The sequence below is a fragment of the Podarcis raffonei genome, chromosome 17, assembly GCF_027172205.1.
Source record: "Podarcis raffonei isolate rPodRaf1 chromosome 17, rPodRaf1.pri, whole genome shotgun sequence".
Taxonomy (NCBI): domain Eukaryota; kingdom Metazoa; phylum Chordata; class Lepidosauria; order Squamata; family Lacertidae; genus Podarcis; species Podarcis raffonei.
In genome coordinates, this window is record NC_070618.1 from 27,257,852 (window position 1) to 27,280,004 (window position 22,153).

A 22,153-nucleotide genomic window follows, 5' to 3' on the forward strand; every position below is an offset into this window, starting at 1 on the left:
TTCGTCAGCATGGTGATGAATCTGCTTTTTAAGATGCTGTCTAGGTTTGTTATTGCTTTTCTCCCAGGTGACAGCATACAAAGCACTAAAATGATGAAACCTCTCCCCGCCCCCATAACCAATGCTTGGGGAATTGCAAGGAAACTATCAAGGAAACTGCAAGCACACCTGAAGGTGATGCACTCTCAACTGAAGTTCATGGCTATTCAGAACACAGGTTAGGGTAGAGGGATTTTGATCCCTGTAGCAGCTTTTTGGTTTCTCACTGAAGCAGATTTGCACAGCAGAATCCCATTTTCTCACTCAGCCGATTTCTATGTGCCAACGCCATGGGAAATTTCCCTACAAAAATACAGTCCTTCTGTAACCAACAGTCCCTCAAGACCTTTACTTTAATCCTAAACATTTGCAGCAACAAATCTGCTACCAAGCCATGTATTACAACACCGTGCAGAAGAGTGGCTGATCTTTCCAACCTGGGCATATTTGCATACAGGAGAAATCAGCTGTTAAATTAACAACAAAATATTTCCTCTCCAATGTGTTGCTGGAAAAGCAATTTTTGGCAGCACTTTTAGAACAGGCACTTCTTTCCCAAAACAAAACAAAAGATGCACTACCTCAAGGAATGGTTATTGTCTCCAGTATTTGGCACACAGTAAAAGCTCAATTTGCACTTACTTGTTTATTCAAATGATAGCCCTACAACAAGATGTTGTTGTGGTATGGAGGGCTTCTGTTCAAGGCTGCAACCATTCCATTCCATTCCATCCCACAGCAGTTAGTCCTCTTTTGCCTACCACTCTTTACGTCGTCGTCCAATCTCAGTTTGGTAGTTTATTTTCCTCTAAATCAGTCAATATTTCATGGCCACCACTGAGTCTTCATTACAGCACTTGAAGTTTGTTTTCTTTCTTTCTTTCTTTCTTTCTTTCTTTCTTTCTTTCTTTCTTTTTCTCTCTCTCTCTCTCTCTCTCTCTCTCTCTCTCTCTCTCTCTTTCTTTCTTCTTCTTCTTCTTCTTCTTCTCTCCTGCAAAGTTATCTTGAGTCTGTGGATACCTCATTCTTCTATTTAACTATTGACCTGTTGTCTACATAAGCAATGGCACTGAAATAATTGAATTGGGCACTCTGTTCAGTGACCGAAATAAATCGATTCATTCAGTCGATTAATTGAATTGTAATACTGTAGATTAGAGAGACAGACAGACAGACAGACAAACTATGCTAAGTACAATAAGTAACCCTTGCAAAATGCATTAGATCAATGGTAGGGTGGATCCATTTACTCAAACATCATCTTTAAAACAATTAGTGTTGATAATTTCAGCTGTAATTTTCAGTATTCAACAATTGCAAGCCTACAGATAATTTAAGTGCAGCTTAGAAATCTTAATTCAATGGGCTTTAAGCAAGCTAAGTAAGTACAGGATTGCGGTGTAAGTTCTCAATGTTCTCATCTAATTTAATTCCCAAGAACTCTGAAAAGTATATCTGCCTGAAAGTGATTCATCAAATGTCACACAGCAAGCGCAATGACTGCATGGAAATATTGACCTGGGATGTTTCATGCCTAAACACACTCTAGTAACTAGTCTTCGGACGATGCCTCTAAAAACATTTACACGGGGATGGAGTTCCCATATGAAGATTGCAAAATTTACAGGACAACAAGAAAGCTCACTTTCACTGCCCTTGGTACAGAAGTTCTTTAACTTCCACAAGAGAACTATTTCAGCCTTGCAATGCCTCTTTGTCAAAAGCAAGGACTGTACCACCTCAGACTCTCACATTATGAATCCATGTTAATGTAGGCTGCGAACTGGGAAAGATAGCAAATGTGGTCATTTCTAAGAATAAAATTGAAATGAAATAGTCAGGTGCAAAGTACCCTTAGAACAGGCATAGGGAGCCTGCAGCCCTCCAGATGTTGCAGAACTAAAACTCCCAAAATCCCTGGCCACGCAGGCAAGGGTTGATGGGATTTGGAGTCCAGCCATATATGAAGGGCAACAGGTTTCCCACTACTGCGTTAGACCCTCCTTTTTATTATTATACTTTGCTAAATTATGTGAAATAATCAATACAGCCAACTTATTGGACTCAAGGGTTACAGTCCTTAAAATGGAAAAAATTTTATATGCAGAAAAATGGAAAGATGTTTGAAAATGTAGGTGGATTTGTTCAAGAGTCTGGGATAACCAAGTATAATAAAATCAACTGTAATGATAGGAAAGTATTTACAGCTGCCTTGAATCCTAGTTTGGGAGAAAGGCGGGAAGTAAATACATTTAACAACACCAACAACAATGCAATATGTCAAGAAAGAATTATAAATCTCAGAGAAGGGAATTGACTTTATTTGTATTTATGCTGTAGAAAAATACTTCCTCTCTTTGTAGCACGTCTGGGTGGTATTTTGTAATTTTTAATATCACTAACTTAGAAAACACTTTGAACTGAAATTATACATATGCGCAATCATTTATAATTAACTGCACTGAATTGTATTTTAACTTTTTTTTATTTCTATTGTAGCTGCCAACAGATAATATTGTACAGCCTGGAAACCTGAATATATATATTTTTTCCCTTTAAACGATAGGGAAATGTGTTGAAAAGAAATACTTAGGACAAAAAGGCTTACCACTCTCACTCTCAAAGAAATTGTAAAATGTGTTAATACTGTTGAGTACAAATGGCACAAGGATATTAGCTATAGCTGCAGCTGATGTCACAATAAGCTGGGTAAATTCTAGCCTACTTACAAGGAAGCTATTGACATGCTCAATTGTTAAGGGAGGGGAGAGAAAAGGAAAGTTTGATGCTGGGAATGGGAAGGTTTAGAGCCTGGTATACAGACCTGTCCACACCCTAGCATGGCTCAAACAGCATGGACAGACAGTCCCACCTACATATTATGGACCTCTATGAAGTAATATAGCCAAAGTTACCGTGTTCATAACTTTCCATAGCTTTTACCCACAACTGAATTCCTACTTCGAGTTGTCTGTGTGCCTGTAACCTGCCCTAGGACCTTACAGTGGAGGGTGGGTAATAAATAAATAAACCGAGGGCCTTCTGGCGGACCGAGGGCCTTCTGGCGGTTCCCTCACTGCAAGAAGCAAAGTTACAGGGAACCAGGCAGAGGGCCTTCTCGATAGTGGCGCCTTCCCTGTGGAACGCCCTCTCACCAGATGTCAAAGAGAACAACAACTACCAGACTTTTAGAAGACATCTGAAGGCAGCCCTGTTTAGGGAAGCTTTTAATGTTTGATGTATTATAGTATTTTAATATTTTTTTTGTAAGCCACCCAGAGTGGCTGGGGAAGCCCAGCCAGATGGGCGGGGTAAAATAAATAAATAAATAAATAAATAAAAATAAAACAAATGCACCAAATAAAACAAATGCACCGTCTTAAAACATCTTAGTTCTGAGTTAACAAGGATAGGATTGATCTGGCAATCAATTAATGCTATGAAGTTTACAGTGCAGCCATATGCATGCATAATATTGCAATCCAACAGAGCCCTTTTATATAGGCCTAATCGAAAATAAATCAGATAAGCAGGTAAAGGACTGCAGGCTGCACTGATCACTTTAATGTGCTTATGAGTATTTCTGAAGCAAAAAATCATCATTGGCTTTTAGGTAAGGCACTCATGGAGTAGGCAGCATTTTAGAAGATATATTTCTCTCCTATGTACGACCAACAGTAGTTTTTTAAGTAAGAGACTTGTATTAAAAACAGTAAGAAGATGCAACTTTTCCGTTGATTAACAGGTTTGTAAGGCTGCAATCCTATACACATGTACCCAAGAGTAAATCCCATTGAATTCCGTGGTGTTCACTTCTGAGCAAAAGTGCAAACAATTGTGCTGTAAATCCATTAACCTAACCAATTAAATGTTGCAGCTCTAATTGAAAAGCATATGAAAGATGTACATATTTATACATGTATCATTCTGCTTATCCATATAGACTCTTGTACAAATGTCCAAGGCTTTCTGACAATTGCTCAGTCCCATTTGATAAAGACAACCATAACTGAAGGAGAATTACGCACTTCAATATGTTCAGAATGTCGTTTACATATAATTCTATACAACCAAGATGCAAAGCATTTTCTTTAAATAGTATTCATCCTGTAACTGACGTAGTTCTCAAACATTCACGTGCTCCTATAGAAACAAATTTTGTTTTTAGAATGGGTTTAGGATAGTGTAACACTGAACTTTAAAGTCAGGTAAATAAACTTTTTTAAAACAAAAATTAAAAGAAAACATACAGTGTTTGAACCTCTCTCAGTTTATCTCTCATGCTTCTCTCTATGTATGTGTACTGCCTCCTTCTTGTGGATGCATTGTTACTGTACAGTCACCATCATAAAGCCTCTCCATACATAATTTTTCTTCTGAGTATTCCTGGGAAAGTTTGCTAGTCAGCGTGAGCCAAGTGTTGCCAACTTATAAAGTGATGCATATTTTGGCAAGTCGAAGACAGCTGGGTACGAGTCTGGAGAAAAGAATGCTTCAATACAATTGTCGTTGTTGTTTAGTCGTTTAGTCGTGTCTGACTCTTCGTGACCCCATGGACCAGAGCATGCCAGGCACGCCTGTCTTCCACTGCCTCCTGCAGCTTGGTCAAACTCATGTTGGTAGCTTTGAGAACACTGTCAAAACATCTTATCCTCTGTCGTCCCCTTCTCCTTGTGCCCTCCATCTTTCCCAACATCAGGGTCTTTTCCAGGGAGTCTTCTCTTCTCATGAGGTGGCCAAAGTATTGGAGCCTCAGCTTCAGGATCTGTCCTTCCAGTGAGCACTCAGGCCTAATTTCCTTAAGAATGGATGCGTTTGATCTTCTTGCAGTCCATGGGACTCTCAAGAGTCTCCTCCAGCACCAGAATTCAAAAGCATCCATTCTTCGGCGATCAGCCTTCTTTATGGTCCAGCTCTCACTTCCAGACATCACTACTGGGAAAACCATAGCTTTAACTATACAGACCTTTGTCGGCAAGGTGATGTCTCTGCTTTTGAAGATGCTGTCTAGGTTTGTCATTGCTTTTCTCCCAAGAAGCAGGCGTCTTTTAATTTCCTGACTGCTGTCACCATCTGCAGTGATCATGGAGCTCAAGAAAGTAAAATCTCTCACTGCCTCCATTTCTTCCCCTTCTATTTGCTAGGAGGTGATGGGCCCAGTGGCCATGATCTTCGTTTTTTTGATGTTGAGCTTCAGACCATATTTTGCACTCTCCTCTTTCACCCTCATTAAAAGGTTCTCTAATTCCTCCTCACTTTCTGCCATCAAGGTTGTGTCATCTGCATATCTGAGATGGTTGATATTTCTTCCGGCAATCTTAATTCCGGCTTGGGATTCATCCAGCCCACCCTACAATACCATTCTAATAATGTACTGTATTTGGAACTACTACAATGTTTCACTTAAAAGTTTTGCAAAAGTTAAGAAGTGAGAATATTTATCTGGACTATTAAAATTCCTAGTTTTCTATCCTCATGGAAAGAGTGCCATGTCAAAAACTATATACAAAAAATATACAAGAAATCTCTGGCTTGTATAATTTATATCCCACCTTTCCTCTAAGCTAAGGAGTTCAAGGTTGTGTAAATAGTTCTCCTCCCTATTTTATCCTCACAACAACCATGTGCTGTAGCTTAGGCTGTGAGTGAGTTACTGGCTCAGGGTCACCCAGGGAGTTTCATGGGTGAGTGGGGATCTAGTTTCTTAGGTCCTAGCCCAACACTCCAACCCAGGCATCCCCAAACTCAGCCCTCCAGATGTTTTGGGACTACAACTCCCATCATCCCTAGTTAACAGGACCAGTGGTCAGGGATGATGGGAGTTGTAGTCCCAAAACACCTGGAGGGCTGAGTTTGGGGATGCCTGCTCTAACCACTTACGCAGGCTCTCTTTTGTAGTAGCTTGTATATGTCTAACATGAAAATTCAGGTGTCTTATGACTTACTAAGATTTTTAACCTCAACCATTGTTCATCAAACAGCAACACCTCTTCTCCATCTCAAATGGTAACAGCTGTAATAGTAAATGATGTGTTGATTAAAGACGTCTTTATAATTCACTTGTTAAGTGTTTCTCACTAAGATTGTAATTAGTGTCACCATTTTCCCATGACGTGTATACAGTATTTATCAATTCTCGTTGCCACTGAAAACATGTTACCCAAAGTAATCTATCTGAATACTTCCCCACCCCAAAGGCATGATGAGCAAACAAGGGACTTTATTATACTGAAATTATGTTCCTGCAAAGGCAAACGGCTGCAGACATCCCTGGATTGCTCGTGATCCCTTCCAACTTTATGATTCTATGAAATGACTTCTGTAAATAACTACAAGAAGAAAATACTGGCCATAAAGATGGTGCCAATTTGTGCACGTTGTTATTCTGCCACTCACATTTGGCTTCTTTTGTTGTTATGCACACAATACCGGGTGAAGAGATTAGAATCCTTTAGGCAACAACTAAATTGCAGAGCTACCAATTGCCACCTGGAAAGGTATGTTTGACTTCCAATATTAAAGCTACTCTTTTTTGCCTAGCCTTGGAATTTTACCAATCAATTTCCAATTTTGTTTTTCTCTGGTCAGTTCACCATATGTGCAAAAACGGTTTCCCTCCTCTTCTTTAAGGTTTTCTAAAGAAGAGGAAGGCACCTTTTACAAGAGTTGAGCTTGAGCGAGAAAAAAGTACGTTGCAAAAACCCAGCTGAGTCCACAGAAATAATAAAGTGCTTCAAAAGACATAAAATATGTTTTATATATAGAATGCAGCAGATTATTGAGGTAGTGAGTCAAACCTGAGTTAGGCTGCAATCATATGCACAATTACCAGGGAATAAGTCCGACTGCAGTCAATAGGACTTATTTCTGAGTACAGTAGACATATCTAGGTTTGCATTTTAAAATAATAGGCAGGAATTTCCCCCGCAAATGGAAAAATATAAACTAAAATGGATCTATCCATAATACTGTGTGATGCACTAATAGCTTTTCTGTTTTTATGCTAGAGTTTCTTTTTCAAAGGTGGTTCTTTCATCAGTAGTTTATTGCAACAGACTGAAATGACATACTGTCCTCTAGCACCGTAGAAATGTCCAAATTCAAATGTTTTTCATTTAACTGGGACTGTGTACATTTCACTGTTTGGGATTGGGGATTTGTTGCTAGGATAACTCTTTAGCTCTTGGTTCTTTATTTAGGTCTCTCAGAACTCTCTTGACCTGCTGTCAGATTACAACACAAAGTCTTAGAGATAAATACCACAGACAACAGTTTCCTTGACTAACCACTTTCCAGCTTAAGAAAGCTAAAGCTCGTTTTGCATATTTGAAAGCAGAGGTACAGAAAAACAGCAGGGACCGCCAAATTAGGCTTGCATCTTGTTAATACTTAGAACAACCATTGCTATATAAATTTAATTTGATTCTACGATGAATGCACTTTGATTGTTATACATTCTGCAGAAAGAAAGAGAGTGAGAAAGAAATAAAATACTTTGCACTGAAAACGAATTGCATTTGACTCTCCATTAGAATGCAGCAATACTGCTTGTCATTTATTTCCTTGCACAGAACAAGGACAAATGCTTCAGCCAATAACAGGCGCAATAACAGGAGATAGCTTGTCCCAATGAAAACCAAGAACACCGCCTCTGCAATGCTTCTAACCTCTGTTCCTTCAGGAGCTACAGTCCATGTGCCGTCGGGATTAGTCATTAATGCTTTCTACAGATGCCAGAACAATCTTGTTGAGTGCTTTAGGAAACCATCCTGTAAACTGCCGTGAAACTTTCAAAACATTTGTTTAGATGTAACAAAAATACTGCAACGCTATACATAAATAAATCCCACTGAACTCACTGAACTTCTGAGTTGCAGAATATCCACATTCTATATACTACAAGGAGGAAGCAAAATGCCCTTTCCTTTATATTCCAACAGTGTTCTCAGTTCTCTGAGTGTTGGTCCATAAGTAGCCAAAATGTTCGCAACCACACACAAGACGGATGAACCGGCAACACTCCTTGTGGGAGCCCCAATATTTGCAAAAGTTAGAGGATGTCCCCCACAGAGGAAAACACTCTAATAGGGGCATGGAATCCATGCCACCAAAAAGCCCACTAAGGGCTTATGTCCAGTTGGCACGCTCAGGATGCTCACTAACAGAGAGGGAAAGCAAAATACGAGGGGAAATGGAAGTGCAAATAGAATGAAGTGTCTGGAATCCTGAGCAGAAGTATTGCACTCTGCAACATTTCTGTGCACTAATAGCAAATTCAATTCACTGAGTGCTGATCCTTGTGTAACTAAAAAAAAGGCACCATCTGTGCACAGGGAAGAAGTATCTGCAGGCTTGGAGGAATCCCAAGTTTGCAGAAGTAAAGCAAAGTAGCAGCCCACTGAGCTGAGCATGTTCAGTAGCCAAGAGCGATGACTGATGTCAAGGGACAGGGGTAGAAAACCAGCTGGGCAGAAAACACAGTGGAAAAGAGAAACCATGAACAAGCACATTCAGCTTTTTGTTTCAGGACCCACCTGACTAGAACAAATATCTGCCTGAAGCAAAACTATCCATCCGGCAATTTCTCCATAGACTGAATTGGGTGATCTAGCCCACAGTGAGCCACAAAAAAATCAAGTACAGTGTCCAGCAGTTCTAACAAAGAAAATCCATCAAGATGTGTAATGCACATGAATATTTTAAGAAATAGATATACCCTCTGCCATCAGTCAGACCCCAGCCAGTGTGAGCATAACCTCATCTATTAAAAACCTTCCTGCACATTTAGCACATAAAAATGTGCATTTAACACGTGCTACTCTCCAATACGTGGGACGCGGATGGCGCTGTGGGTTAAACCACAGAGCCTAGGACTTGCCGATCAGGTCGGCGGTTTGAATCCCCGCAATGGGGTGAGCTCCCGTTACTCGGTCCCTGCTCCTGCCAACCTAGCAGTTCAAAAGCACGTCAAAGTGCAAGTAGATAAATAAGTACCACTCCGGCGGGAAGGTAAACGGCATTTCCGTGAGCTGCTCTGGTTCGCCAGAAGCGGCTTAGTCATGCTGGCCACATGACCCGGAAGCTGTATGCCGGCTCCCTCGGCCAATAAAGCGAAATGAGCGCCGCAACCCCAAAGTCGGTCACGACTGGACCTAATGGTCAGGGGTCCCTTTACCTTTACCTTACTCTCCAATACCCTCTCAAGGTTTCACTTCTATCACTCAAATCTATTTTTCCAGCATTTGAGAAAATGTTACAGTCGCCCTCCCTAGATAATACCTCAACTGCTTTTCTAACTGCTGCATGGAATGTGGTTGTGCAAGTGTCCTGGATTGGATAATGTTGTAAAATGATGTGTCACGGCGCACTCATCTCCTCACCAAACCATTTGTAAACCCTGCTGCCCCTCATCAAGATGCATTTCTAAAAGTAACAAACAAGAGTCATGTTGCACCAACGCTTGGCCATTTTGTGAAACTCTAATCTTTATACTGTAATTCTTTGAAAGCAATATGCTCCCTCCCTCCTGTGTTTGAGTGCAAATCTAGCTAGATGTTTAAGAAAGGAGGGAGCTATGCTTATGATATGTGCAAAGGACCATGATGTCAAAGTGAAACAAAACCTACATTGAACAGAGCTGTAATATCCTGCCATGTTAGGAAAGGCTACCGCGGACACACGAGGCATTGCACACAGCTCAGAAACAACAGTAATTAAGGCTGCTAAACGGGGGGTGATATGTTTGTGCCAGTTTCGCCAGCCTGATATCCTGCAGATGATTTGGACATCGGATGATCTGGAGGGCACCAGATTGGTGGAAGCTGGTCTAAGCACTAATCTAAAAGCTTCCCAGACATCTCCAAGACAAAGATACGTTGCCAACCAATGCACTCAATACTGTTAGGCGGGTTTGGGCCTGCAGATGATAGTCAACATAACATAATGGATCAGTATGCCATTGTAGCATCATGATACATTGTGCGCCACTATAGTTATTGGGGGTTCGTTAGCCTGGGAAGGTAGTCCATCCAGGAGAAGGAAAACTCAGAAAACTCTGACCCTAAACCTCTGCTACCTCGGGGACATCTTTGGGAGAAGGTGTAAACCCTACACGTATCCACAGTAGGGTCACTAAGATGGTCAGATGGCGTCTTGTACGCCTCCTCCCGGCATCTCCTGCAGCCAACTGGTGCCAAATGTATTGCTCACTCTCCTTTGGACCCACAGCATGGACGAGGAGGGGGCGGTGTCTTGTTGTCTGGGCAGCCCAGGACCTCCATGTTCAATGCCCAGTCTTGCACCCCCAGGGAGGTCAATTCAGTGCTGTGGTTTGACCTCACCCCCAGAGGCACACTCCATGGTCCCTCAAGACAGACAGATGCCAACATCAATATCCGACTCATGATCGTTTCCTACAGATTAGTAAACCTCTTGTTGTATGTACTTTGCTCACAGTCACAAGAATTATAGTGAGACGGTATAAACTGGCCCACTCTGAGCCAGGGAAGATGTAATATGACTCATCATTTACGGGTAAGGAATAGGGGGTGGGCATGGGCAGTCCCTGTCTCCACTCCCATCAGTCCATTATGAATTCCTTTCATCCTTCCCCAGCCATCCTTAACCATGGCTAAGGACGCTGCCAATGTAAGCCTTAACCACAGCCAACCCTGCTTCCAATTGTGGTAAATGGTAAACTCTGTTTAGCATTAACCATGGTTAAGGATATAAAGGGTGTGTGTGTGTGTGGAATTTGCACCAGAAAGGAGATAGACAAGAATAAAGGAGCCCACATTCCTGTGGCCCATGCCCAGTCTCTCTACCAGTGGACTCTGTTGCATCTACGCCCGTCCCTTTTTAATGTACAGATTGGAAATTCTAATCCATGTTAATGATTCAGATCACAGGAAATTGTAGTTTTTCTGGAATAAAATGGCGCGATTGCTGTTTCAATCCACCATTTGTGAAAGCTTGTATTGAGCATAACTGATCATCTCATAGATGAACTATGCATTCCCCAAAAGAGTTTGAAAACTGTTAGGAAGATCCAGAATGTTATTACACACCTAGAATGATCATGCAAACAACTGTATATTAATTAGATATGGCATTTCAAACTTTCTCATATAAAACCTTATGGTAGATATATCTTGGAAAGCTTTTTTTAAAGCTGGGAGAATGCAGACATGTATAAACATTTAATTCATATGGCAAAGACTGCTTAGTTACATTTCTCCTCATGCATTACTCTGAGGTAACGCAAACTGTATCTTTAAAGTATCCCAATGGAAAACAAGACATGCAGAACTTCACATTGCAACATTTTACTACAGAGGCAGTGACTGTAGCGGGCAGGCTTGCCTAAATGTTTTCAGCAGCTGCCGAAAAGAGTACACTGAGGAGTACAGTTTACACCTCACTTTTAAATGAAGATATCTGGTTCTGCTTTGGCCATTTGCAGATGGCAGTTGGCCAGTTTTAATCTGTTTTGGTATTTTTACTTTTGAATGGTTGTGAATTCTTCTTTCTGCTGCTTTGACATGATACCTGAACTGGCAAAGCCTATTTATAGCTGCAGCACCACATCCACAGGTAGGTCTATAAGGAGATGGGAATAAACCGGCAAAACAGAGCTGGCATGACCCAAGGAACCTTTAGGTCCTAAATCACAACCTGTGCAAAGCATGTTTGGTGTGATCTTTGAATTGAGCCACAGTATGGAGAAGGAGAGCAAATGTATTATTGCGTATATCACCTCTTTAACTCACAGTATTATATCCTTGCAGAAACGCATTTGCGTCTGAAACTGTGAACTATTTTGCATTTGTAGCAGCCCTTGAGCAAGCTCTTGAGCGTGCAGGTTTGATGACATCGTGCTACGTACGGAAATGAAACGGTCCCTCCAAACTCTATATACGTAAGCTGTTGCCACAACCTGTGTCCCTCCCAACAGTTCAAAACGCAGCTGTCAGAACTGCGCAAATTGCTGAAGTCATATCCACAGTCCTGACGTGAAGGTCATTATCCACAGGTCATGCATTTGGCATCATCCATGAGCACAACAGTGCAGCACACTCTAAAGGCACAAGGTTTTGGTTTGGGACCTAGATGTATAAATGCTACCTCCTTCCATCTAAAGCCACCAGGCCCTTTGGTCTTTGTCTGAAACCCTTCACTGTATCAGGTGAAGCAGCACACAAAGCAGAACCGTTTCAGCAGTAGCACATGGACTATGGAATTCAATGTCTAGTATTCTGCTTGCCTTGAGACCTGTTATTCTTCCCATATGCTTTAGACCTGAGCAGTAGCTGAATGCTTATCGTGGAAGCCTATTTACTGCTGATGCTTTGAATTTTTTGCTTTGCTTTCTGGTTTGAGGTTTTTATTTGCAGCTCAGGAATTACGGATCCCATTTAATACATGACTGTTGGACATTCTAACAGTCCCACATGCAGAAAGAAAAGACAGTTAATAATATCAAAACAGTGGGTGATGGGGAGGAAAACAGAGGCTGCCAGGAAATGTGAACCAGCCCTGATATAGACACAGCAGTAAACCACAAGCTAAGTTACAGACAACGCAGCACAGTTTTAAAAGTGAGTGGTACTAATTTCTCCATACGATACTAACCTTTGCTTCAACTTCTGGCGACACTTTTTCCACTTTGTTCTTGATTAGCAGGCTTTTCACCAGTTCTTCCACTTGCACGTTGAACTTCATGAACGTCACGTAGACGAAATAAGCAAACAGCAGCGTTAAACTTTCCCACCACATGATGAAGTTATCCAAAAAGAAGATGATCAGCAATATCAGGTCCATGATGTAAAAAGACACATCCCGAAAGAGGGGCCACCAGGTGAGGTGCAGGATCTCCTTGGAAAATAAAGCACACATCCCAATCACGAAGAGGATATTGAACACGGCAGAACCAACTATTGTTCCAATGCCGACATTGCTGTGGGATATAAAAACTCCTATTAGAGAAGTGAAGAGTTCTGGGGCTGAGCCACCAGCAGCCATGAATGTTGCCCCGGCCACATCATCAGAAATCGCCAGTTTTTCTGTAATGACGGTCAATGAAGGAACAAAGAACTCATCGCAGACAATGGCTAAGGCTATGAACATGTAAACCATTCCACAAATATGAAGTATTACAGCACCCCTCCGTCTTTCTTCAAGAGAAAAAAGATCTTCCGGGTACTCTCCCTTGGAGTGTTCCTCCGTATGGTTATCCTGCCCAGCTTCGTATTTCATAGAAATAGGTGAATCTGGAGCGCCGGTTTGATTCTGTTCGTTAAAGTCCAATAGAGTTCTTTGATGCATGTGCTTTGACTTATGGCTATCTAGATTGCTGGTTGTCTCTGTGCTATAAGGTTGCGACTGGAAAAAGGCACTAATTGAAAGATACAGCGTGCTAACGGCCACGATACCCAGGAAAAGTCCTGTTATTCGTATCAGTCTCAGCTTTTTCCTAACGTTTGGGTGTTTCTTACAGCCAAGCAGTGGTTCTGGCAGACACAATTCCTCAAGAAAGTTAACGACAATGTTTTTGCACGGAGCCATTCTGAGCTCTTTCTTGCGGTCCGAGAATCTAAAGTCAGACAGATTGTTCTGTCATTCTTCTTTCACTGTTCAAGTAAATGATGCTTTGACGTGTCCTTTCAGAATCCGATAGCTTTATGCTTCATGTGGAACACATTCCCTGGTTGTGCTTAAAAAGAGAGAGAAATGTTTTCATCAGTTTAGTTACAAGGTCAAACATCAAAAGACATTTCCCTGTACATTATCAAAAAAAAAAAAAGAAGAAGAAAGAAAGAAAGAAAGAAAGAAAGGAAGGAAGGAAGGAAGGAAAAAAAGAAAGAGTTAAATTTCCTGCTACATTAAACCAAAAAGGCTAATAACACAAATAAGTGCTGCTTAACATTTTATGTGATGGAAAACCTGGGACTGCCACTGGGTACGCAGTCAACAGGGAGCATTTTCCCCCGATTTTGAATCACTGCACTCTAGTCATCATTTATGAATCTGAGCACTCATTTACTAATTTCTTATAGCCGAAGCCAAACCTGCCAAGTTCACGATCCCAGGATCAGTCACTGAGCGTACCTGTCCTGATCCCTTTTAGTCAGCATCAAGTTAACACAGGTGCATGCATACACTGCTTGAGGGAAGTGCGCAAATTCATTTTTTTAGGGGGTGCGGGCGGAATCTGTGACTGTAGTTTGGTGAGAAGAAAACGCAACAAGCGTCCATATTATTGTCAGGAAAGTGTGCAGAATGGTGGTCTGGCTGACATCAAGGAGCATTCCAAAAACCAGTCCCAGTTCACAATCTCTTTGGACTGAAGCTTTAGGATTTAAGCCACTTTAAACAATTAATACCCACCAAAGTCAACTGAATTAGACTGGCTGAAATCCAGCCGCTTCATATGGATCCACAGCTCTGTGGACCTAGCTGCAAGTTGTTTCTTAAGGACATTAAAGACATTAAATATCCAATATTGCAATACTGCAATATGCAGCGTTGAAAAGTGAAAACACCCTGGCAGTCCTTTGGAAGCATAGTTAGAAGAATACTCAAATACTATCCAATGCGATGCACTCAGTAATAGCAAACTCAGAGCCACTGAAAACTCGGAGCAAAATAAGATGCATTGGAAAAAGACACTGCAAGAGACTAAAGTGTGTTATCATAAAAAGAGAAGCTGGAAAAACCTTCCTCACTGCCTTGGTACCCACCGCCATAAAGGCAAAACAGTACAATGGATTCAACTGTCCTTTCCTCCCTGACCCTCCTTTTTGTAAGCAGTCATGGCATACTTATGGTCGAGGAATTAATTACTCTCTAAGCCTCTCCTCCTCCGACCTCTGCTCATCCCTCAGACTCTGCTGTGCACTTTTCCCGGCAAACTGATCCTATTACCGTACAGACTCAGGCTTTCTTGTACTTTTTTTTTTTGTAAGTTACCATCCGCAGGGCGTATCATGGTGCAGTTGAAATATTTGCTTCTCTCCAAATCAGAAACCCAGTCCGACCGAAAGACAATAACAAAACCTTCCCTACTGCATGGATGTCCCTTTAATTATTATTTTCCCAGAGAGAGGGATTTAACCGTATCCATCTCATTCTCCGAAACAAAACAGCTCTTCAGTTGCAACGCTCAGGATGACTGGAGCAAATCAGCCACGGCAAAGGAAAACCCCTTAAGGAAAACTGCAAAAACCTAGGCACACTTACCTGGGAGCAAAGGAGTCAACTCCTAGGGGCTGAAGTCCCTTTGGCACCCCAATAAAATATTGGAGGGGACTACCCATGGATACGCCAGGATTTATGTTGGGGGGGGGGGCAGAATCTCAGGATTTTTTTTTACTGATTTTATTGATGGGGGGGGCAAGCCCCCCAAGCAGATTAGCACTGCCATTCAAATGGGGTGTGTGTGTGGCATGTCTTGTTAGCGATTATGTGGAGGGGGTAGCCCCACTCCACTCCCAATATTTGATTGAAGCTGCCACCCCTGCCTGGGGGCAAATCCTATTTGAACTCCATGGGGTTTACTGCCGAGTAGACCTGCATAGGACTGTGCCACAGTTCTGTGCTGGGGCCAAGCAAATCGAAACAACTGTCCCATTTTAAGAAGCTGCTTGTTCTCTGTCGAGGGCAAATGACCCTTCCTCTGGGAATCTGGCAGGGCTTCAACTCCATGCAAAACGAATTCATGGTTCAGTTGGTTAGAACAAGTGGTGATAACACCAAGGTTGTGGCTTCGATCCCCGTATGGGACAGCTGCCTATTGCAGGGGGTCTGACTCGACTACCCTCAGGGGTACCTTCCAGCTCTGCAACCCTACGATTCCAGGATCCTTCTAAGAAGAGCTCCTTAGACAAGGAGGGTCATTCATAACGGAGCCAGTGAAGAAATCCAGCAGGATAAGGAAAGCAGCAAAACTGCAAGCTGGGATTCTCTCTGCCTGGATAACTCAGCTGGTGAGAATGAGGGGTGCGAATGACGCCAAGGGTTGCAGGTTCGATCCCCGTGCGGGGCGGCTACTTATTCCTGCATTGCATTCCTGCACTGCATTCCTGCATTGCATGGGGTTGGGCTGGATGACCTTCAGGGGTCCCTCCCGATTTTTGCAAATTCCAGGATTCTCTGAAACTGGCAGCGCCAACCCAGGAAGCGGGTGGGGAGTGGGGCACTTAGAGCAGCCTATAAATCCCAATTAATACAAATCCCAATGAATGCAAATCCCAAATCCCAATGAATGCAAACCCCAATTGAGGTCGCGGACCCCCCCAGCATCCTAGGCGCCCGCTCCCTCCCCGCACAACTTACCACCCTGCGCCTTCCGTCCCCGGGCATGAGTGGAAAGCCCCTCCGCGGTCCCCCAGCGCAAGAACTCAACCTTCTCCTCTCCAGCGCGCTCAGCGGGCGGCGGCAGACGCCTCGGACCCGGCCAGGCAGACCCGCGGCAGCGGCAGCAGCAGCAGCAGCAGCAGCTCCGGGAGAGACCGACCGGCACCGCCAGACGCGCAGCATCCACTGCCTGGAAGAGGACCAGGAGAGCCTCCCGGGGAGCCACGCCCACCGCCCAGCCCAGCCCAGCCACGCCCACCCAGGGGAACTGGGCGAGCCAGGAGGGCGGAGCCTCTCATCCCCCACCTCGGGGCGGGGCTTCTCCGCCTCCGCCTTTTCCCGCGCTCTGTCCAAGCCCCGCCCCCCGCCCGCCTCGCGCTCTTTTCCCCCTCAGCTTTTTACCTCAGAGTTTCAATTAAATTTCAATTTCGACATGTCTGCGTCCCTTTTCCACAATAAACCATGTTCATAGTTATATGCCTTGTCCATATCTCAGGGCAGCTACACTCCTCCCCAATCCTCAAACATTATGGAAAAGCGTTAAAAAAAATACTCAAATACTCAGGTTTTTATCACATAACATTTTATTAATTTTACAACAACAACAACAATAATAAATTTTATTTATACCCCGCCCTCCCCAGCCAAAACCGGGCTCAGGGCGGCTAAGACCTGGTATAAAAACAATTGATTGAAATACAACATTAAAACATATAAAATATAACAAAAACAATAATAAAGATAAAAACAAAAACAAAACAGATTGACTCCCCCCTATTCCCTTCCTTGGTTCCATTGTATATCAGTGTACTACACGTCCATTATAAAGTTTTAAGCCAGGCATAGGCAAACTCAGCCCTCCAGCTGTTTTGGGGACTATAACTCCCATGATCCCTCACTAACTGGACCACTGATCAGGGATGATGGGAGTTGTAGTCCGAAAACATCTGGAGGGCCAAGTTTGCCTATGCCCGTTTTAACCATACCTATTGTCCATTCATAATAAAATTACAAGTATTCTCAAAACCCTACCAATGTATTAAACTATACACTGCTTCTGTATATATGCAATAAAGTCCTTCCAGTCTTCCTTAAATCCCTTGTGGTCTCTTCCTCTTAATTTCATTGTCAGTTTCGCCATTTCAGCATATTCCGTTAAGCGTCTGGGTTTGTTTTTGGACAAAGGTTGTTTTAAACAACTTCTTTATTTCATTATAAATCATTTCCCAATACTTCTCAACAATTTTGCAATCCCACCATATATGAACAATTAAATATTCAGTTTAACCTGCTCCCCTTAAAAATACCTGCCCCTGTCAGGTCTTGTTTTTACCTGTGATCTCCCTCAAAAAAGCTTCACAACTCCCCCCAAAAAAACAAACAAACAAACACAACAAAAATCCAAAAAATGGGCGTATTTTTGTTAAGTGGGGGGGGGGGGAGGACAGCCAAAGGTGTTTTTTTTTTTAATAGGAAATCAAAGTTGGAAAATAACGGATAAAAAGTAGAGGACATCATGGAGGGGGGAAGTTTCTGCTGGCGGTGTGTGGCAGAACCTCAAATAATTGAGTATTTTCAACGCTTTTCAAACATGCTTGCCCCCACTGGCTGCACCAATACAAATCAATACAAGTCTAGATTCTGCCCCCCCTCAACAAAAATCCTGGCTAAGCCCTCAGAGGGGCATCTGCCACTCACTAAAGGAATAAAAATCAATGCAAATCCATGCAAATCAGATAGCAATGCCCATCAACTTTGGGGGGACCCAGCCCCCCTCAGTTATATTATTTGGGGCAGGGGGTACGAAGGAACCTCAGCCCCCAGGAGTCGGCTCCATCTATGCCTCAGAGAGGATGAGAAACACAGGAAGCGCCCAGATCACCTGGTCCATCAAAGCTTCAAGTTGTCTGCACTGACTGCCAGCCTCAGGAGCCAACTTCTAGTGTTGCAAGCTGAAAAATGGCTTATCTCCTGAGTTTACGCAGATAAAACTCAGAAACATGAAGAGTTAGGAGTCCAACATTGTTTATTGCAAAGCAATAGGTTACAGTCTGATCGTTCTGCAAAACTGCAACCCTGTCCGGTGGTCCAGGCACAACTATTTATAAAGTTTCAAACAAAGCATTTCAATTTTTACCAGTCATATACATTATTACCTCATTTCATGATTAATACACGTGTGCAATAAACACTGGCAATTTCTGCTGATTAAGTTCTGATTCCTGCTGTGTTCTGTTACATTGTGTTAGTGTGCATGTTGGGAATCTGTGTTACGTGTAGCCATTTGCACCATGTAACAACTTGAGCTGCATCTTTGTGATTCAGCTGTATCTTTGTGATTGTTGTTGTTTAGTCATTTAGTCGTGTCCGACTCTTCGTGACCCCATGGACCAGAGCACGCCAGGCATCCCTGTCTTCTACTGCCTCCAGCAGTTTGGTCAAACTCATGCTGGTAGCTTCGAGAACACTATCCAACCATCTCGTCCTCGGTCGTCCCCTTCTCCTTGTGCCCTCCATCTTTCCCAACATCAGGGTCTTTCCAGGGAGTCTTCTCTTCTCATGAGGTGGCCAAAGTATTGGAGCCTCAGCTTCAGGATCTGTCCTTCCAGTGAGCACTCAGGGCTGATTTCCTTCAGAATGGATAGGTTTGATCTTCTTGCAGTCCATGGGACTCTCAAGAGTCTCCTCCAGCACCATAATTCAAAAGCATCAATTCTTCAGCTCTCACTTCCATACATCACTACTGGGAAAACCATAGCTTTAACTATATGGACCTTTGTTCGCAAGGTGATGTGATTACTACACAGCTAAAGCGAGATGAGCGCCGCAACCCCAGAATCGGCCACGACTGGACCTAATGGTCAGGGATACCCTTTACCTTTTACTATATTAGCTGTATTTCTGCCCCAATGGGGGGTGGCAACTTGCAAAATCATCAGTTGCATAAAATAACAGGCTACCATAACTTCTCTAATTGATTTACAGGGGTACATTTTATCAAGGATTTCAAGGATTTCAAGGATTTACAGGGGTACATTTTATCACATTTATTGCGGCCCTTTGGGTCACTGCCACACTAGGGGCTGAGGTGCATAGCTGTCAACTTTTCCCTTTTCTTGCGAGGAATCCTATTCGGAATAAGGGAATTTCCCTTAAAAAAAGGAAAACGTTGACAGCTATGCTGAGGTGCCTTGGACCCCCCCCTCAAAAATTGATATGTATTGCCAAATTGATAGGCATTGCCCTCCAAATGGGTGTGGGTGGGTGTGCTATGTCATGTTATATGATTATGTGCTCCCCCATATTTTATTAATTTTGGGGGGCAGGAAGTCCTTTCCAGGAACTCCGCTTAAAGCTGGGGTGCCCTGAGCATCGTGGAGGACGGATTGGGATACGGACAGAGGCAACAGCAGATGCCTAAACAAGGACAAGTCTGCACCATAGAATCTGCTGCTCCCGCCTGCATGTTCTTGTCTACCCAGAAGTTGCAAGGAATGGGGCTTCTTGCCCCCCAGGAAACTGCACCCGGGGCTCCTATGCTTTTCCGAGAGGCTGGATGTTAGCAGGGGGCACTTTTTCCTTCTTAGCCTTGTCGACTCAGAAGCCTGCCTAGCTGAGTTCAAGGGGATTTTCTTGCTTCCAGGGAACGACGCTTCCTATTGTGTTTGGGCTGTGCACTTCCTTCGGAATAAATCTTGCTGAATTTATACTCATAGGGTTGGGGTGCATAACATACCCAAAGTGTTATACCCCTCTCCCCTTTCTGAAATGGAGTTGTTGTTGTTGTTGTTGTTGTTGTTGTTGTTGTTGTTGTTGTTGTTGTTCTTCTTCTTCTTCTTCTTCTTCTTCTTCTTCTTCTTCTTCTTCTTCTTCTTCTTCTTCTTCTTCTTCTTCCAGGGATAGGGAGCCTGCAGCCATAGCTGTCAACTTACAGATTTGAAAATAAGGGACCAGCAGCCTCGAAAATAAGGGATCAGCAGCCAAAATAAGGGATTTTGCTTAGCTTTTGAGTTCCATCAGCCCTTCCCCACCCAAGAGGGAGGAAGAGAGACTCTCACCCACGCCGCCCGCAAGCCCAGCGTGAAGTGGTTGCGGCGCCGCCACGGCTGCTGAAGTGCTGCCCTTCTGCGTCCCTCCCCATCCCCTCCTCTTCCTCCTCCCTCAGGCCGCCGCCGCCTCCGGCTTCCCCTGGCAGTGCGGCGGAAGCCTTGCAAGAGAGGGGCTGCCTGCCTGCCCACCGCTACTCATCTTTCACAACGCGCCCCTGAGGGGCAAAAGGGAGAGACGGAGATGCGGCAGCTCATGCGCTCGCTCTCTCGAGGCGGAGGACCCCGAGCTGCTGCTTCCCTCCCGAGCTGGGTGAGCATGAAACCCGGGAAATTTAAGGGACATCATCAATCCGGGACAGCAGCGGTACACGGCGCTGGGATAAGGGATTTCCCACCAAATAAGGGACAGTTGACAGCTATGCCGGCAGCCCTCCGAACATTTTCCGATGTTTTCAGCCCCAACCAGCACAGCCCATGCTAGTGCTTCAGTGCTAGCCTTCAGTTCTGTGAACAAAATGGTACAAACACACACAGGACGGATGGATTTATTAAATGCCTTTCCTGTTTCGCAAGTGGAGTTGCCCATTTTTCATCTGAGAAGACATTGCCGCTGCACCTGGCATTTCCTCCTTTGTCTTTGGGCTGCGAAAAGACCTGCAATCCTGCAGGCAGGCAGGCAAGTAGGAAGGAAGGAGGTCACAGCCAGGTGACAGAATATCCAGCTGCCATCACTCAGCGTCTCTTCGGAGGCGCAGCTGCTGCTGCACCTGACTCATCCCTCTCTGCCCTTGGAAGGTGAAAGGATGGGCCGTTCTAGGGAGAGAGAATATAAATGCATAGCCAAGCAACAGAACATCCCAGCTGCAGGAATGAAATGGGATGAAAAGCAAGGAGAGCAGTTACATAACGAGAAGTGGGTCAGGGACTGGGGATGAACTTGCTGCCTTAGCACAATGCAATGCTGGTTCGTAGGGCTGGTGTAAGTATAGTTTATTCATGCCTTGAGAAGCATTCTGGATTGAAAGGCAGCACAACTAGGCTCCCGGACAGATGTTATTTATCTAAATAGCAGGTAGAGGTGACGATATTAAAGGTAAAGGTACCCCTGACCGTTAGGTCCAGTCACGGATGACTCTGAGGTTGCGGTGCTTAGCTCGCTCTATAGGCCGAGGGAGCCAGCGTTTGTCCACAGACAGTTTTTCTGGGTCATGTGTCCAGCACGACTAAGCCGCTTCTGGCGAACCAGAGCAGCGCACGCCGTTTACCTTCCCGCTGGAGTGGTACCAATTTATCTACTTGCACTTTGATGTGCTTTCGAACTGCTAGGTTGGCAGGAGCTGGCTGTTTTCCTCGACATTGAAGCAAGCAGTCATGTTTTTCCTTTGTTCTGACCAACGTTGAATAAAGCTGTAAATATGCTCTTCTGGGTGAATCTTCCGTTGTGGAAACTCTGCGAAAAGGGCGTGCATGAGTCTTGGAATGCGTCTGAGGCTCGTGTCACTAACTGACTGATACTGTTCAGATGGGAGACCGGGAGATCGTCCGGAGACGATGTGGAGGCCTGCCTGATGATGCCTTTGTCTCCCTGGCAGTATCCCAACAGGATCTTCTTGCAAACCCCACCATGGAATTAAATAGTAGGCTACTGTAAGATTCTCTTCGTTTTCCTGTCCCTTGTAAAATATGCATATCCCATAAATAAATGTGAGAAG

General features: G+C 43.7%; 1 protein-coding gene across 3 annotated transcripts in view; it reads right to left on the minus strand.

Moving 5' to 3' along the window:
- The window catches only part of SLC24A2 (solute carrier family 24 member 2), an 83,366-nt gene extending 66,762 nt beyond the window's left edge, over window positions 1-16,604 (minus strand). For all 3 annotated transcript variants that reach the window (XM_053371815.1, XM_053371816.1, XM_053371814.1), the window contains exons 1-2: window positions 16,372-16,604; window positions 12,670-13,750 (exon numbers count right to left, since the gene is read on the minus strand). In XM_053371815.1, coding sequence (XP_053227790.1) covers window positions 12,670-13,602 — 933 coding nt within the window. In that variant the 5' untranslated portion in view covers window positions 13,603-13,750; window positions 16,372-16,604. The remainder of the gene's footprint in view (window positions 1-12,669; window positions 13,751-16,371) is intronic.
- Between the last annotated feature and the right edge of the window lie 5,549 nt (window positions 16,605-22,153).